The 19,119-nt window shown below is 38.2% G+C and overlaps 1 protein-coding gene across 7 annotated transcripts in view; it reads left to right on the forward strand.

Annotated features, from left to right (window-relative positions):
• The window catches only part of FNDC3A (fibronectin type III domain containing 3A), a 232,976-nt gene that overhangs the window by 88,419 nt on the left and 125,438 nt on the right, over positions 1-19,119 (forward strand). For 5 of the 7 annotated variants that reach the window (XM_003412622.4, XM_010592624.3, XM_064270144.1 and 2 more), the window contains one exon: positions 13,947-14,022. The exons of 1 other annotated variant lie outside the window; for it this stretch is intronic. In XM_003412622.4, coding sequence (XP_003412670.3) covers positions 13,947-14,022 — 76 coding nt within the window. Of the gene's footprint in view, positions 1-11,857; positions 11,903-13,946; positions 14,023-19,119 lie in introns of those variants that run through there. One more of the 7 variants, XM_023551325.2, reaches the window with a different exon arrangement.

Below are 19,119 nucleotides of genomic sequence, written 5' to 3' on the forward strand. Positions count from 1 at the left end.
GTCTTTAATCTTCATCAGGAAGTGCTTCAAGTCCTCTTCACTTTCAGCAAGCAGGATTCTGTTGTCTGCATAACAAAGGTTATTAATGAGTCTTCCTCCAGGCCTGATGCCACATTCTTCATATAGTACAGCTTCTTGGATTATTCGCTCAGCTTACAGACTGAATAAGTATGACAAAAGGATATTTTAAAAAATAATTTTAAATCTTGTTAATGGGCACGTAATATATAAATATGTAATTTGTGACTAATACATAAAGGTGGTGGATCTTAAGAGGAGAGATATTGTACACTATTTAACTAAATTGGTAATAATTCCAACTAGAGTATTACGAATTAAGATGTTAATTGCAATCCCTATGAAAAACTCTAAGGAAACAACTGAAATCTATAGTAAAAGAAACAAGAGAAGCAAAAAGAGAAGTTCTCAAATCAATAATCTAATATTTTAGCTTAAATAACTAGAAAAGAAGGGGAAACTAAACCCAAAGCTAGTAGAAGGAAGGAAATAATAAAAATTGGAGTGGAGATAAAAATTAAAAAAAAAAAAAAATGAAATAGAGTAGAAAAACAATAGAGTCTATGAAGCCAATAGTTGGTTATTTAAAAAATCCACAAAATTGACAGACCTTTAGCTTGACTAAGAAAAAAAAATGAAGACACAAATTCCCAAAATCAGAAATGAAAGTAGAGACATTACTACTGACCTAACAGAAATAAAAAGGATTATGAGAGAATACTATGAACAATTGTATGCCAACAAATTAGATAACCTAAATGAAATGGAAAAATTTGTAGACGTAAACTACCAAAATTGACTCAAGGAGAAGTGGTAATTTGAACAAATTTGTATTCATAATCCAAAAACTCCCAACAAAGAAAAGTCCATGAACAAATGGCTTTATTGGTAAGTTCTACCAAACGTTTTTTAAAAATTAACACTGGTCCTTCTCAAACTCTTCTAAAAAACAGAAGAGGAGGGAACATTCCCCTAACTTATTCTTTGAGAACAACATTAACATGATGCCACAACCAAGCACCATAACAGAAGGATACAGCATAATATCCCTTATAAATATAGATATAAAACTCCTCAAAATACTAGCAAATTAATTCCAACATCATATTAAAAGGTTTTTACACCATGACAGAGTAGGATTTATTCCAGGAACGCAAGAGTGGTTTAACAGAATCAGTGTAATACACTGTATTAATAGAACAAAGGGAAAGGGAGAAACCTACCTAGCTGCTCCATAGGAGGAAGAACCGGCAGTCTGCTCCCATGAAGATTACGGCCTGGAAAACAGTATGGGACTTCTACTCTGTTACATGGGGTCACTGGGAGTTGAAATGGCACCTAACAAAAGCTACATCCTATTTTTACTGAACAACAGGGTATATGAGTTGCATATGTGTCACGTTTTGTTTTTCTTAGTTTTATTTCTTTTTCTCAATTTTGTAGTTAATGAATTCATTAAAAGAATTATTTGTATGTTATAGAGCTCCACGGTACAACTAGTGCAGGATAGATAATCAACAAAGTTTGATCCAACAAGTATAAATTGTACTCTGCTTACTGTGCTACATTGCTGTGCGCTGTCAGAAAATATAATAGATACAACATTTTTGTCAAATGATAGACATCGAGAAAATTAAAGCCAGAATTTTTAGCCCACTTGTTATACAAATACTCAGAATTAGTTAGAGATATAAACTTTTTTTAAAAAAAGGAAAAGAAACCATAAATGTACTAGAATACATGGATGAATTTTTTAAAATAATCATGTTGTAGAAAGTCTTTCTCAGCGTGAAATGAAGTCCACATGCTATAAAGGAAAATATTGATACAATAATTTTTCTACATGAAAATTTTAAGCTTTGTTACACCAGAACAAAACGGGAATATATTTGTGTTACACGTATAGGCAAGGAGCTAGTTTCCTTGACATACAAAAAACATCTTACAAATCAGTAGAAGAAAAAGCAAACAACCTAACTGAAAAACAGATGAAGGACACCAACAGGTAGTTCGTGGAAAAAGAAATTCACATTGCTGATAAACATAAAAATACGTTAAAATGAATGAGTAGATACATATATATCCTGTGTAGTTGTGAAAAAAACTCACCATACTTCATCAATTCCTGCTTCTGTGTTCCATTGCTGAGTAACAAACCCATGCAAAGCTGTAGTACCTTAAATCAACAACAAGTATTTGCTTCCGTTTCTGCTCCCTGGGCAGGGCTCAGCTAGACATTTCTCCCACTGGCCTCACCTAGAATCGTTCATGTACCTATAGTCATCTAGAGATTCAGCTGGTACTGGAAATCTGGAATTGGCGGAGCAGAGCTGCCTTTACATGATAGTTCAAAGGTCCTGGAGGGCACATTCCAAGAATCTGAAGCCCCAGTATGCAAGTACTAATCAAAACCATATACATGTCCAAGCCCAGAGCTAGTATGGAGAGCTATACAAGGATGTATTTTTCAAGAGGTGTGATTCATTGGGATCACCAATATAACCATGTTTCCTGGTAGTTATATAAATATATACATTCGTTATCAGTATCTCCCATTAGAATGTAAATTCCACAAGGACATGAATTTTGCCTGTCTTGTTCACATTTATATCTGCCAAAAACAGGATATTAAACATTGTTAGAACTCATTACATTTTCATTGAATGAACATACTCGGTAAAATCTACCTAGCTTGTAAAACGAAAATGGTGTGTGTTGGGAGGTAGTTCTGTGTGCATAAAAGACTACTGGAAAGATAAACACAACAGTTTGTAAGGGCATTAACTGGGAGTTGGACTTGAGAAGGGTCAATGGAGCAAATGAGACCTTTTATTTTATTTTTTTTATTTCACTTACTTTGTGAATCTCCATTAATATATCCCAATTTTAGAACTTAAGAGAAAAAGATACGAAAGGCATTCTTTATTCTTAAAACAATTATAAATTTTGTTAAAAACTATGGTAAATATTTAAACCAGAAAACAAGGCCAAGCAACTTGAAAATCCTATTTGGTCTAGTCGGTATGTTTGCGGGACAAAGATATGGCAGTCAGCTTTTGTGAGGATTTACAGCCTTGAAAACCCTATGGGGCAGTTCTACTTTGTCCTGTAGTGTTGCTGTGAGTCGGAATCAACCCGAAGGCAATGGTTTTGGTTTTTTGGGTTTAGTCAGTATGTAAGTGTTTTTAAAAATGCTCAAGTTTATGAATTTAAATGAGTGTTATCCATTTACTTTTACTTTTAGTTAAATACTTATTGACTGTGTGATAAGTGGAAACCCTGGTTGGCATAGTGGTTAAGAGTTTGGCAGCTAATCAAAAGTTTGGCAGTTCGAATTCACCAGGTGCTCCTTGGAAACCTTATGGGGCAGTTCTACTCTGTAGGGTCACTATGAGTCGGAACCGACTTGACTGCAACGGCTTTGTGTTTTTGTTTTTAATAAGTGGAGCCCTGGTGGTGCAGTGGTTAAGAGCTCAGCTGCTAACTAAAAGGTCGGCAGTTCGAATCCACCAGCCACACCTTGAAAACCCTGGGGTCAGTCCTATTCTGTCCCACAGGGTTGCTGTGAGTCGGAATCGACTCCACAGCACTGCGGTTTGGTTATATAAGTGGAAGCACTGGTTACACAGTGGTTACCAATTGGCTGCTAATAAAAAGGTCAGCAGTTTGAACCTGCCAGCAGCTCCGCCGGGGAAAGATTTGGCAGTCTGCTTCTGTAAGGATTTACAGCCTTAGAAACCCTTTGGGACAGTTCTACTCTGTCCTGAAGGGTTGCTGTGAGTCAGAGTTGATGACAGTGGGTATGTAATAAGTACTGTGGTACATTGCTTTGAGTACCTCAGTAACAAGGTATCTTTGTTCTTTGAGAGTTCTGTTAGTTTGTGGTGATAGATGAATACAAATATACAAAATCATAGATAACTCTAAAAACCATAAAGATCGTATTATTCTGTTCATCTTGCTAATTAAAACAGAGTCATTTGGAGCTAAACCTAATGAATAAGATAAGATTTTGGGCCAGGGCAAGAGTATAAAGTAGTAAAACTTTTTCTTTTGTGAGTTATGAACCAACTGTTAAGACAGTCTGGGAGAAAGTAGTTTCAGCTATTTTGAGTTCTCTAGAGTATGGATCTAATGCAGTTTGTTCATTGCTGGACACATGGGGTCTACAATAGTACCCAGCACTTACATGGTATTCAGGAAATCTTTATTGAGTGAATGTATAAAAATAGTTCTTACTTACTGAATATTTACTCTTTACGTCACACTCTGCTGTGCATTTTAATCCTTCAGCAGTCCTATGATGTAGCCATAATTGCTTTCATTTTTCAGTCTAAGAATCAAAGGCTTAAATAACTTGCCCAGAGTTACACATAGCTATTAAGTGGTAAAGCAGATTGAAAGCCCACATCTGAGTTACTCCAAAACTTTACATTCTTTTTTTTATGAATTGTGTTTTAGGTGAAAGTTCACAGTGCAACTTAGTTCTGCATTCAAAAATATATAGACAGATTGTTTTGTGACATTGGTTGTAGTTTTCAATGTGTCAGCACTCTCCTGGATTCCTTTTCCACCCTGGGTTCTCCGTGTCCATACATCCAGTTTTCCTGTTCTTCCTGTCTCCTAGTCTTTGCTCTTGGGCGGATGTTGCCCGTTTATTCTCATATACTTAATTGAACTAAGAAGCTCGTTCCTCACATGTGTTACTGTTTGTTTTATAGGCCTGCCTGATCTTTGGCTGAAAGGTGGACTTCGGAAGTGGCTTTGGTTCTAAGTTAGCAGTGAGTCCGGGGACCATAGTCTCGGGGGTTCCTCCACTCTCTGTCAGATCAGTTAAGTCTAGTCTTTTTTTGTAAATTTGAATTTTGGTCTACATTTTTCTGCTGTTCTGACTGGGACCCCCTATTGTGATCCCTGTTAACAGTGGTCAGTGATGGTAGCTGGGCACCATCTAGTTCTTCTCGGATCAGGCTGGTGGAGGCTGTGGTTCATGTGGTCCGTTAGTCATTTCGACTAATATTTCCCTTGTATCTTTGGTTTTCTTCGTTCACCTTTGCTCCAAATAGAATGGGAACAATAGATCTAAGTTTGCCACTCACAACTCTTTAAGACTCCAGACGCTACTCACCAAAGTAGGATGTAGAACATTTTCTTTAAGAACTGTGTTACACCAGTTGACCTAGATGTCCCCCAAAACCAAGATTCTAAGCCCTCAGCCCCAGAAATTTGGTCCTTCAGTATGTTTGGATGTGTTTAGGAAGCTTCTGTGACTTTGCCTTAGTCAAGTTGTGCTGCTTCCCTATATTCTGTGTTGTCTCTCACATCATCAGAGTTAATCTGTCTACTGTTTAGTTAGTTATTTCCCCTCCCCACCCTTCCCCTATGGATATTATGCTATCACTAACAGTGTTGTACTTCAGGATAGATCTTGAAACTTGAAATGTTCTTTCTGACAGTGAGTGTAACACCATAACTCCTGAAGTTGTCATTCGCACCATAGTAGACCATATGATTGTCTGATTCAGAATGGCCAATACCAGTCCACTTCAGCACAGTAATGCCTAGGATATCAATGTTTGTGTTCGGTTTCATTTTTGACAATTTCCAGTTTTCCTAGATTCATACTTCGTACATTCCACGTTCTGATTATTAATGGATGTTTGCAGCTCTTCTCATTTTGAGTCTGTGTCACATCAGCAAGTGACAGGTCCCGAAAGCTTGACTTCATCCACATCAGTAAGATCGATTCTACTTTGAGGAGGCAGCTCTTCCCCCGTTGTCTTTTGAGTGCCTTCCAACCTGAGGAGCTCATCTTCCGGCATTGTATCAGACAGTGTTCTGCTGCTGTTCATAAGGTTTTCACTGGCTAGTTCTTTTCAGAAGTGGATCTCCAGGTCCTTCTTCCTAGTCTGTCTTAGTCTGGAAGCTCAGCTGAAACCTGTCTGCTGTGGGTGACTCTGCTTGTATTTGAACACTGGTGGCATAGCTTCCAGCATCACAGCAACACACAGGTTCCCAAGGTACAACAGGCTGACAGTGATAGGATAATATCCATACACCTACAAGAAACATCAGTTAATACAAATATTATTCAAATTTATGCACCAACCACTAGGGCCAGAGATGAAGAAATGGAAGGTTTTTACCAGCTTTCGCAGTCTGAAATTGATCAAACATGGAGTCAGGATGCATTGATGATTACTGGTGATTGGAATGCAAAAGTTAGAAACAAAGAAGAAGGATTGGTAGTTGGAAAATATGGCCTTGGTGATAGATATGATACTGGAGATCATGTGATAGAATTTTGCAAGACCAACCACTTCATCATTGCAAACAACTTTTTTCAACAACATAAACAGTGACTTAACACGTGAACCTCACCAGATGGAATACACAGGAATCAAATTGACTACATCTGTGAAAAGAAATGATGTAAATCTCAATATCATCAGCCAGAGTAAGGCCAGGGGCCAGCTGCGGAACATATTGTCAGTTGGTCATATGCAAGTTCAAGTAGAAGCTGAAGAAGATTAGAACAAGTCCACAGAGCCAAAGTACGACCTTGAGTATATCCCACACGAATTTAGAGACCGTCTCAAGAATTAATTTGATGCATTGAACACTAATAACCCAAGACTAGACGAGTTGTGAAATAACATCAAGGACATCATACATGAAGAAAGCAAAAAGTCAGTAAAAAGAAGGAAAGAAAGAAAAGATAAAAATGAATGCCAGAAGAGACTCTGAAACTTGCTCTTGAACGTCCAGTAGCTAAAGCAAATGGAAGAAATGATGAAGTCAGAGAGCTGAACAGAAGATTTCAAAGGGCATCTTGAGAAGACAAAGTATTATAATGACATGTGCAAAGACTTGGGGTTAGAAAACCAAAAGGAAGGAACACATTTGGCGTTTCTCAAGCAAAAGACCTGAATAAAAAATTGAAGCCTCCAGTTACAATACTGAAGAATTCTATAGGGAAAATATTAAATGATACAGAAAGCATCAAAAGAGGATGAAAGGAATACGCAGTCACTATACCAAAAGGAATTGGTCGACATTCAGCCATTTCAGGAGGTAGGCTATGATCAGGAACTGATGGTACTGAAGGAAGAGGCCCAAGCTGCACTGAAGGCATTGGCAAAAAACAAGGCTCCAGGGATTGACAGACTACCACCTGAGATGTTTCAACAAATGGATGCAGCTCTGAAGGTGCTCACTTGTCTTTGCCAAGAAATTTGGAGGACAACTAGCTGGCCAACCAACTAGAAGAAATCTGTATTTATGCCTATTATGAAGAAAGGTGATACAACCGAATGCAGAAATTATTGAACGATATCATTAATGTCACATGCAAGTAAAATTTTGCTGAAGATCGTTCAGAAGTGGCTACAGCAGTACATTGGCAAGGAGCTGCCAGAAATTCAAGCCAGATTCAGAAGAGGACATGAAATGAGGGATAGCATTGCTGATGTCAGATGGATCCTGTCTGAAAGCAGAGAATAGCAGGATGATGTCTACCTTGTTTCATTGACTATGCAAAGGCATTTGACTGTGTGTGTCATAAGAAATTATGGATAACATTTTGAAGAATGGGAATTCCAGGGCACCTAAGTGTGCTCATGAGGGACCTGTACATAGATCAAGAGGCAGTCGTTTGAACAGAACAAGCGGGTACTGCATGGTTTTAAAGTCAGAAAGGTGTGTGTCAGAGTTGTATCCTTTCACCATACCTATTCAATTTGTATGCTGAACAAGTAATATGAAAAAGAACAGGCATCAGGATTGGGGGAAGACCCATTAACAACCTGCGTTATGGAAGATGATACAATGTTGCTTGCTAAAACTGAAGAGGACTTGAAGCACTTACTGATGAAGATCAAAGACTGCAGCCTTCAATGTGAATTACACCTCAACATAAAGAAAACAAAAATTCTCACAACCGGACCAATAAGCAACATCATGATAAACGGTAAAGATTGAAGTTGTCAAGGATTTCATTTTACTTGGGTCCACAATCAATTCCTGTGGAAGCAGCAGTCAAGAAATCAAAAGATGCATTGCATTGGGCGAATCTGCTGCCAAAGATGCCTTTAAAGTGTTAAAAAGGAAAGATGTCATCTTGAAGACTGAAGTGCGCCTGACCCAAGCCATGGTGTTTTCAGTCACCTCATGTGCGTGCAAAAGCTGGATGATGAATAAGGAAGACCAAAGAATTGATGATTTTCAATTGTGCTGGCGAAGAGTACTGAGTATTCCATGGACTGCCAAAAGAACGAACAACTGTCCTGGAAGAAGTACAACCAGAGTGCTCCTTAGAAGCAAGGGTGGCGAGACTACGTCTCACATACTTTGGACATGTTATCAGGAGGGATAAGTCCCTGGAGAGAGAAGGACATCTTGCTCACTTAAGTAGAGGATCAGTTAGAAAGAGGAAGACCTTTGATGAGATAGATTGACACAGTAGGTGCAACAAAGGGCTCAAACATAATGATTATGAGGTTGGTGCAGGACTGGACAATGTTTTGTTCTGTTGTATGTAGGGTCGCTATGAGTTGGAACCAACTCGATGGTACCTAAGAACATAACAACAATCCCTCCCTTCCCTCATAACCATCAAAGATTGCTTTTTTTCTGTCTGTAACCCTTTTCTTGGGTTTTTATAATAATGATCTCATACAACATTTTATCCTTTTGTGATTGTGAGGGCAGACTTGGCAGGTACTGTCTGCCTCCTGATGTTGGTCCAGCGATGTGGTAGCATTCACGGCCCTTGCCAGATAGGCGGTGGTGCAGAACGAGGAGTGTCATGGGCTTACTTCCCACTGTTCAGCAGCTGGTTGAGTGGTGGGAGAAGACAGGTAGTGCAGGCCTGGTGTGGCGGATGCAAGCTAGGAACACTGTAGATGCAGCAGCCGGCAGGGAGGGGGAGTTGGCATACAGGGTAGTTAGGGGGAAGAAAGAAAATAAAGGGTCTTGTGGAGCTAGGTGGAAGAGAGATATAAAATGAAGAAGGGGGAACAAATGGCACTGCAGGAGCTGGCAAGTGGGAACAGGGCACCCCTGGTGTGACAGCGGGCCAGTGGCTCTCTAGCAGAGCAGTTCTGCATGACTCATCTGGAAAGGGTGGAGGTGGCGTATCGTTTAGCAGGGTGAGGGGTGGGAAAGCGTATTTCTCTGGTTACTGGGTGCTCTGTCTCCTGTTGGGAGTCCTGTGAAGTTACCTTCTCTGTCCAGGTTGTTGCTGGCTGTGCTCCAAGATGGAGACACTGCTGTCATAGTTGACAGGGGACCTCCACTCCATATCTCTCCTTGTTCTCTGTTTTTCTTCAGTTTCTTCTTCCATTCGGTGTTGGATCTAGTTCTTTATACCTTTATTTGATGCTTAGGGTCCCAGGATTGACGTTTGTATCTGTTTTACATAGTTTTGGGGATCTTTGCTGTAGAGGATGCATGATGCATCTGTCTAGGTTCCATGTTGGCTCTGCCTCAATTGCTAATATTTTGCTCAGAACCGGCTTATTATGGAGTCATCAGAATTGAGTTCTGTCACAAGTTGGGGACTATGTGTATATACACACCAGTTGTGAGGATGACAGCGTTTTATTCTGTTGTACGTGGGGTCGCTGTGAGTCAGAACGGACTCAGTGGCACACTCAGGCCCTCCTTGGCCTGACCAAGGATCTGGTGGAGCTTGTTTGCAGCAGAGGTCTTGAGTCCAGAAGGAGACAACAAAGTTGGCAGGCCCAGGACCTAAGACTCTCTGCACATCCAAAGCTTATATTCTTAATTACTGTGCCTTTATGTCCCTCACCAAACCCATTCAGAAGAGAATAACACCATTTTACATCTGAACATTCCTGTGTTCATTCAAAAATCAGTTTTTTAATTACCCAAGGAGACTCCATAAGCCAAAGGGAGGAATAGAGATGGTATATTTGGTTATACTAGAGTGACTTTTGTTTTTTTTAATGTTTTATTGTTTTTGGTGAAAGTTTACACAGCAGATTAGGTTCTCATTTAACAATTTCTACGCATATTATTCATTGACATTGGTTACATTTCTCACAATGTGTCAGCATTTTCATTGTTTCCATTCTGGTTGTTCTGTTTACATTAATGCAGCTTCCTTGTCCTCTCTTGCCTTCTCATCTTTGTTGTTGTTAAGGTGCCATGTGGAGTCAGTTCTAACTCATAAGCAACCTTATATGACTGAGTAGAACTGTCCCATAGGGTTTCCAAGGAGCAGCTGGTGGATTTGAACTGTCTGTCTTTTGATTAGCAGCTGAGCTCTTGGCCAGTATGCCACCAGTTCTCATCTTTGGTCTAGGGTAAATGTTGACTGTTAGGTCTTATCTAGATGATTCTTCACAGGTACACAGTACTCATGGGTGATATTATTTATTTTATGAGCCACTCTGTCTTTTGGCTGGTAGGTGACCACTGGGAGTGTAGAGTGACTTTTAACAGATATGCTTAGATACAGATAGAGAAGTACCAAATTATGGATAACTTGAAAAGCCAGAAGTAGTATTTTATGCTGTTCATTAGCTACTCTACTAAAAGGTGAAATGAAGGAAGAGCTAAATTTCCTTAAAAAAAAAGAAAAGAAAAAATTTTTCTTTTTTTTTTTTTAGGTTAAAAAAAATGAGCTTTTAGATAACTTAAAAATTTTAATTATAATGTTTTCTTTATTCTTTAAGGATATTTAAAATATGCCCATGTTTTAATTCATTTCTTTAAATTAAACATTCCTGATTTGTTTGTCAGCTAATAACATTGGAGTAGTATCTTTTACAGTTCCTAATTCTTTCTCTAGTTTCCCTCTATCCTTTTCTCAGAGCAGATTGCCTGTTAGTTTGGCATTCTGTCGTGATAATCTCCACATTATGTAGTTATGCAGAATGTTACAGGTTTTTAAGTCTTTATATGCAATGTGGTATGGTGGAGCTAAAACAAAGATACTTAGGTAGTTCAGTCATAATTCACTTCATTGCTTTAATTATTCAATTATTTCCACTCGATTCCTCCTGTCCTAATAGTTCTTTATCTACTTTGAACTCTACCCCTGAAAAACGCCATGCCGTCGAACCCTACACCCCATTAAGAATCTAATGAAAACGGTGACCCTTTCCCAGGAAAACTGTAGTATCCACACAGAGTTTCATACACAGCTTGGGTGGCTCTCAAACTCTTTGAAACCCATCTGTGACCCCCATGTGCTTTAACCCTATTCTAGCCTCAGGTAACACCCTTCAGTAATTCACCATCACTATCAAGTTCTAACGCTAGTTAGAAAAGAAGTTGAGAAAACAAGGATAGGTTAAAAAAAAAAAAAAATGACTGGGAACACAACAGAGAGTCCCTGATGGAGCAGGAGAAAAGTGGAGTGCAGGATTCAATTTCTAGTAAAAAGACCAGACTTAATGGTCTGATTGAGACTAGAGGAACCCCAGAAAACAAGGCCCCTGGACTATCTGTTAACCCAGAACTAAAACCATTCCTGAATCCAACTCTTCAAAGATTAGACTGAACTGTAAGAGTGTGGTTCTTAGTTCAAGTAGATACTTTAGAATAAATGGGCAGCTCCTATCTGGAGGTGAGATGGGAAGGCAGAAAGGGGTAGGAGCTGGTTGAGTGGACATGGGAATTCCAGGGTGGAAAGGGGGAGTGTGCGGTCACATTATGGGAGAGCAACTAGGGTCACATAACAATGTGTGTATAAATGTTTGTATGAGAAACTAACTTAAGCTATAAACTTTCACCTAAAGCAGTATATATATATATATATTAAAGAATTTCTTTTAAGAACCTTGGATTTGCTGGGATCCGAAAAAGTGATAGCAGTGAAACCTAAATGAAAATCCTCCGGCCCACTTTCCAAATTGTAAGTTCTCTTTAAAATAATTCTAAGTTCACAGAGGAGAGGAAGAACAAATAAGCAGAATACCTAGAAAATAATAGTGAAAATACTGTATATGGCTAAAGTCAAGAAAAATTCATAGTCTAAGCATATATTACTAAAGAAAGAATGAAATGAATAAATTGAGTATTCAACTGAAAAAGTTAGAAAAACAACATGGTAAGCCTGTGGAAGACAAAGGAAAGTAGAAATTAATGCTTTAAAAGAAACCTACTTAGATGACTGCCGTAGACTCCTGACAGACCTTCCTGCATGTAGTTGCTATGCTGCAACCAGGATAAGTCGTCTGTGGTACTACCTTGCTTATTGTAACTCTTTATTGCCCTTAAAATGGCTCACAAGATGCTTCAAAACCTGGCCTCCGTATGCCCCTCCATCCACATTTCTCACCTTTCTCCTTTGTTCCCCTTTATCTCTACCCCCATGCTGCAACCGTACTGAACTGTTGGTTCATTGAACACAACAGACTGTTCATGACATTTCCATTTGTGGAATTTTGCGCTTACTTTTCTGTGCACCTAAGAGACTTTTTCACTCATCTTGCCTGGATAGTTCCTACTCAGGACTCAGGACTCAGCTTAAATTTTACATTCTCTAAAAAGCCGTTACACATGCAGACATAGGTACTCAGGTAACAGACTAACTTAGTCCTTTGTGCTCCCATCCATACCACTCTGCTTCTCCTATTATGGAGCCCTGGTGGCACAGTGGTTAAGAGCTGAGCTGCAAGCTATCAATAGGTAGGCAATTCAAATCCACCAGCCATTCTTTGGAAACCCTATGGGGCAGTTCTACTCTGTTGAAATCGACTCGATGGCAGCGGGTGTGCATTTTTTAGTTGTTGGATGCCATCAAGTTGATTCTGACTCAGAGCAGCCCTATAGGATAGGATTGCTCCCTAGGGTTTTCTTGGCTGTAACCTTTACAGAAGCAGATCGCCAGGGCATTCTCTCGCAGAGCGGCTGGGTGGATTTGAACTTGCCAACCTTAGCAGTGAGCACTTAACTGTTGCACTACCAGAGCCCATTATTAGTCAATCTCAAAGAAATGTTTGAAAAAGGACCATAGTAATTAGGTACATTATCGGAAAACATGTTTTTAAAGTTACAATGATTAAAACATATTTCCAAAGCTGCTTTTGCCAGCATTCTAGTGGTATGGATGAGATAGGCCAGAAGAATATATCGTGTGCTAAAGGAGATATCTCCAGTTTTGCAAATTGTATTGGTTAGCAGTCTGGATAATATTTTTTTGAATTTTCTCCAGATACATTTTTGGTGCATTAAAGAACTAACTGTAATCAATTAAATTGTCTAAAAACTAGAAGAAAATAGAAACTAGTATTCATCAAATCTCTAAGCCAATGCTGTACACTAGAAATATAACATAAGCCATATAAGTAATTTAAAACTTCGTAGCCACATTAAAAAAGTAAAACGGGTTAAACTGATTCTAATTATGTATTTTATCTCACCCAGTATATCCAAAATATTATTTCAACACATACCGAATATAAAAATTAACAAGGTGTTCTACATTCTTTTTTATTTTGTACTCTTTTATAATTTATAAAAACCACTTAAAATGATGAGATTAATTTAACACATTGTCAAAATATACCTTGAGATGGTATATTAACTCAGATATGTACAACTTATGCCCTATCTATGAGTTTATGGTTAGAAAACCACAGTACTTAGAAACTGATGAACTAAGCACAAATGCTCTAAATATGCTATAGTTTTACTCCATCTTTGTTTCAAAGTGAAATTTGTTGACTTTCCCAAAAACTTACCACTGTCTTTTTTTATTCTTCTTACTTTTATCTTAAACCTGACCTCCAGAAAAATAAATAATACTTTTTTAGGAAACTCATAGATATGCATTGCCTTTTTTTCTCACTAGTGTCATAAAGTCAAATAATTCATGTTTATTTTCTATCAACATTTAATATTTTGATATAGTGATATGCTCTATTGTTGTTTTGATTAATTCTTCTCATTTTAAGGTTATTCTGGTACAAGTTAACCCAGGGGAAGCATTTACAATAAGAAGAGAAGATGGACAGTTTCAGTGCATTACAGGTAAGAATGATAATTTATTATCATTTGAGACAAAAATTTATGTCTTACTACCATCATACGCCAGAGCATAAACTGAATTCCTTATGACTGAACTATTGCAGTGGTGTCCTAATTAGTTTCTTTGCTTTGGTTTCTTGATTAATCTTGCTATAACATTATATTGTTCATGTTACTCCCCTGCTTAGAAATCTTTGTTGAATCCAGTTCATGTTTCTTAGTCTTCTAAAGAGATCAGTTCATCTTTCTAGTCTTGCTTCCCACTTCTCCTTCAATCAGGGATGGATTACCCAATAAGCAAGGTAAGCACAGGCTTACATAATTAGAATCAGTTTAACCCGTTTTTACTTTTTTAATGTGGCTACGAAGTTTTAAATTACTTATATGGCTTATGTTATATTTCTAGTGTACAGCATTGGTTTACAGATTTGATGAATACTAGTTTCTATTTTCTTCTAGTTTTTAGACAATTTAATTGATTACAGTTAGTTCTTTAATGCACCAAAAATGTATCTGGAGAAAATTCAAAAAAATATTATCCAGACTGCTAACCAATACAATTTCACTTGTTTTTCACCACATCAAGAATATAGTGAAACCTATGTGAAATTGTGCACTACAGATCAGTAAGTAAGCACAAGTAAGCCCCTACATACATTATTTAATGTAAGCCTGTGTGTGTGTACCTTGCTAACTGGTTAATCTGCCCTTCCTTCAATGTTGCCCCCCTTCAATATTGCTAAGTTGGCTTATTCACTGTTTCTTGAACCTGTCTTGTGTTTTCTTTCCCTGGCACCATTCTCCTTATCTAGAATTCACCTCTATCACCACCACCTCCAGCCTATCGAGATTCTTCCAGTGTTTCAAGACTGAGCTCATGTTTTACCTTTAAAAGGTTTTTTGTAAAGTCTTTAGTGAGCATCCCCTCAGCATTATTCACCTTTTGGGCCTGATAATTCTTTGTCGTAGGGGCTGCCTTGTGAAAAGTAGGGTGTTTAACAGAATTTCTGGCTCCACCCACTAGCTCTGCCCCCTTATGTGGTTTGTTTTTTTTTTTTTTTTAGTTTGTTTTTTAATAATATTTTATTATGCTTTCAGTGAAAGTTTACACAGCGAATTAGATTCCCATTTGAGGATTTCTACACAAATTGTTCAGTGACATTAGTTAAATTTTTCATAGTGTATCAACATTCTAATTTCATCCTGGTTGTTCCCTTTCCTTTACTTCAGTTGCCCTGCACCCGTATCTTCTCATCATTGCTTTAAAGTTAATTGTTGGCCTTTTGGTCTTATATAGATGGTTTTTTAATAGAGCGCCATTCTCATGGGTGACATCCTTTATTTTGTGTGCCAGTCTGTTATTTTGCTAAAAGATGACCTTAGGGAATAGGTTTCATTCAGGTTTAAAGAGTATTCTCAGGGTAGTCGTCTCAGGGAGTCTTCTAATCTCAGCTAGTCCAGTAAGTCTGGACTTTAAAAAAAAAAAAAAATTCAGTTCTGTTCTACACCTCAGGTGGTTTTGACAAGCAAAATTGTCTCCAAGATATTGCCAACTGCCCTGGAGGGGTGAGGAGTGGGGGCAAAATCACTCCTAGTTGAGAACCACTGCCCTACGTGACTTTGGAGTTAGAGATAACCTGGGTTTACAACCCAGTTCTGCACTTACTAGCTGTATGATCTTGGGCATGTTACTTAACCTCTATAAGCACATTTCTCACCACTGAAATTCCCATGCCCATCGGTAATAATACACCTCAAAGGATAATTGTGAGGATTAATTAATATGCGTGTAATGCACTCTCAGCCAGACCTGGCACTCAGTAAATGGTACTAGCGGGTGCTATGGTGTTATTGTTGATAGAAAGTAATCCCAGTCTCCTGAAACCCTGTAACACCAATTATTAAGCCACTGTTGTAGCATATAACTATGTTAACTATGTATTGTCTTGTAATATCTTTTCTAATTATTTTTGTGCGGTTCTTAAAAATTGTAATAAAATATATGTATAACATAAAAATTACCATTTTAACTATTTTGAAGTGTACAGTCAGTGGAATTAAGTATATTTATTCACAATGTTTTGTAACAATCACCACTACTTATTTCCAGAATGTTTTCATCCTCCTAAACAGAAATTGTGTACCCATTAAGCAGCAATTCCCCATTACCCTTCGCCCCCAGCCCCTGGTAACCTCTATTTTACTTTATGCCTCTATGAATTTGCCTATTATAGATAGCTTCGTATAAGTGGAATTATGCAGTATTTGTCCTTTGGTGTCTGGTTTACCTCACTTAATATTTTCAAGTTTCACTGGTGCTGTAGCATGTATCAGAATTTTATTCCATTCTTATGGCCAAACAACATTCCACTCTATGTACATACCACATTTTGTTTGTTCATTCACCTGTTGGACACTTGGGTTGTTCCCACCTTTAGCTGCTATGAAGATTCACATAGAAGTGTCTGATTGAGTCCCTGTTTTGAGTTATTTTGGTTATATACCAGGGCTTCGAAACCAATTTGAACCCCTGCTGAATTTGCATTTCTGCCCCAGATATACTAAATCAAAATCTACATTTTAACAAGGTCCCCAGCTGATTCGTATGTATAACTTCCTGGGAACTTGTTAGAAATGCAAATTCTCAACAGGGAACTTGCTAGATATGCAGATTCTCTGCAGGGCTTTGAACTGGTTCAAGCCCAACTATATACCTATAAGTGGAATTGCTGGAGGATTATACTGTAATTCTATGTTCACCTGTTTTGAGGAATTGCTAAACTGCTTTCCACAGTGGCTGCACCATTTAATTCCCACCAGCAATGTACAAGGGTTCCAATGTCTCCACATTCTTGGCAACACTTGTTATTTTCTGTTTTGTTTTGTTTTTTGTAAAAGCCTTCCTAATGGATGTGACCTGGTTAAAGTCCTTAAGCATCTTTTACGTGCTTATTAGTTCTTTGTATTTCTATTCAAAGAGAAATGTCTGTTCAAACCCTTTGCGCATTTTTCAGTTGAGTTGTTTTCTTCTTCTTGAATGTTGTTGTTGTTAGTTGCCTCAGTGTCTTTTCTGACTCATGGTGACCCCATGTGTGCAGAGTGGAACTGCTCCGTATGGCTTTCAAGGCTGTGACCTTTTGCAGGCAGGTTGGCAGGCCCGTCTTCCAAGGTGCCTCTGGGTGAGTTCAGACTGCCAACCTTTCAACTCAGGGACTCTTGAGTTATAGGAGTTCTTTGTATAATGTAAATACTAGACCCTTATTAGTAATCAGATATTTTCTCTCAACCCATGGGTTGTCTTTTCACCCTCTTGATAATGTCTTTGATATGTATATAAGTTTTTAATTTTAATGAAGTCTAATATATCAGTTTTTTTCTTTTATTGCTTGTGCATTTGGTATCATACTTAGGTATCATTGCCTAATCGAAGGTCATGAAGATTCTCGCCTGTGTTTTCTCCTAAACATTTTATAATTTTATCTCTTACATTAGGTCTTTGATCCATTATGAGTTAATTTTTGTATAAAGAGTCCGACTTTATTCTTTTACCTGTGGATATCCAGTTTCCTACCGTCGTTCTTTGAAAACACTGTCCCTTTCCCATTGAATAATCTTGGCACTGTTGCTGAAACCCAACTGACCATATATGTGAGCGTGTATTTCTGGGTTCTCTGTTCTATTCCGTTGGTCTGTATGTCTGTCTTTATCCCAGTGCTGTTCTGTCTTGATTACTATAGCTTTGCAGGAAGTTTTGAAGTTAGGAAGTATGAATCCTACTTTATTCTTTTTCTAGATTGTTTAGGCTATTCAGGACCCCTTGCAGTTTCATAAACCCTGGTGGTGTAGTGGTTAAGTGCTACAGCTCCTAACCAGGAAGTCAGCAGTTCGAATCTGCCAGGCGCTCCTTGGAAACTCTATGGGGAAGTTCTGTTCTGTTCTGTAGGGTCGCTATGAGCTGGAATCAACTCAACAGCAGTGGGTTTGGTTTTGGTTTTTGCAGTTTCATATGCGTTTGAGGCAGGCAGCTGTATGAATGGCAGCCCATGTTCCTGGCGCCAGCATATACAATTAGGACCTTGTCCTCAAAAATGGGGTTGTGTGTTTTGATTGCTGATCACTGCTTTTGACTATTGAGGGGCCAGCACAGAAGCTGGATGTTCTTTCAACCCTACCCGCCTGCCGTGGGCCAAAATGGCTCTGGGGCAGCATATGTTGAGGAATTAAAGAGACAGTACTATTTTGGGGGCGGGGGGTGGGTAGTTAAAGGGAGGAGGGAACCAGACATTTAAGGAAATCTTTGTCAGGTCATTTTGTCTGCAAAAAGAACATTTCAAGATATACCCTGAAGTTCAGTACTTTCAGGGATAGGATAATATCCATACGCCTACAAGGAAGATCAATTAATATAATTACTATTCAAATTTATGTACCAACCACTCATGCCAAAGATGAAGAAGCCGAAGATTTTTACCAACTTCTGCAGTCTGAAATTGATCAAACATGCAACCAAGAGAGAACACATAATAAGGAATTTACACTTGGCAAAATAGTTTGGAAAAGTCACAAATGAATAGCATCAGCCCTCAAAAAGTAAAAATCAGCAATTCCTGAGGGGTGGGAGAATTAGATTTCCAGAGTTATCACAATATAATACTCAGACTCTCCAGTTCTTTAAAAAAGAAAAAAAATTATATAAAAATTTATACGAAGAAACAAGAATGTATGGCCCATTCATTCACAGGAAAAGAAAAATTTGACGGAAACAATCCCTGAGGAATCTCAGACATTGGAATTATTAGTCAACAACATTATTAAATATATTCGGTGAACTAAAGGAAACCATGAACAAAGGGCTAAAGGAAATCAAGAAAATGATGTCTGAACAAAATGAGAATATCAGTAAAGAGACAGAAATAATAAAAAGGAATCAAATTTTGGAGCTGTAAAGTACTACAGCTGAAACGAAATAAAAAAGTCATTAGAAGGATTCATTGGCAGATTTTGAATAGGCAGAATAAAAGATCAGCAAGCTTGAAGATAAGACAATTGAGATTAGCCAGTCTGAGGAGCAAAAAGAAAAAAGAATGAAGAAAAATGAAC

Source organism: Loxodonta africana, chromosome 17, assembly GCF_030014295.1.
Source record: "Loxodonta africana isolate mLoxAfr1 chromosome 17, mLoxAfr1.hap2, whole genome shotgun sequence".
Taxonomy (NCBI): domain Eukaryota; kingdom Metazoa; phylum Chordata; class Mammalia; order Proboscidea; family Elephantidae; genus Loxodonta; species Loxodonta africana.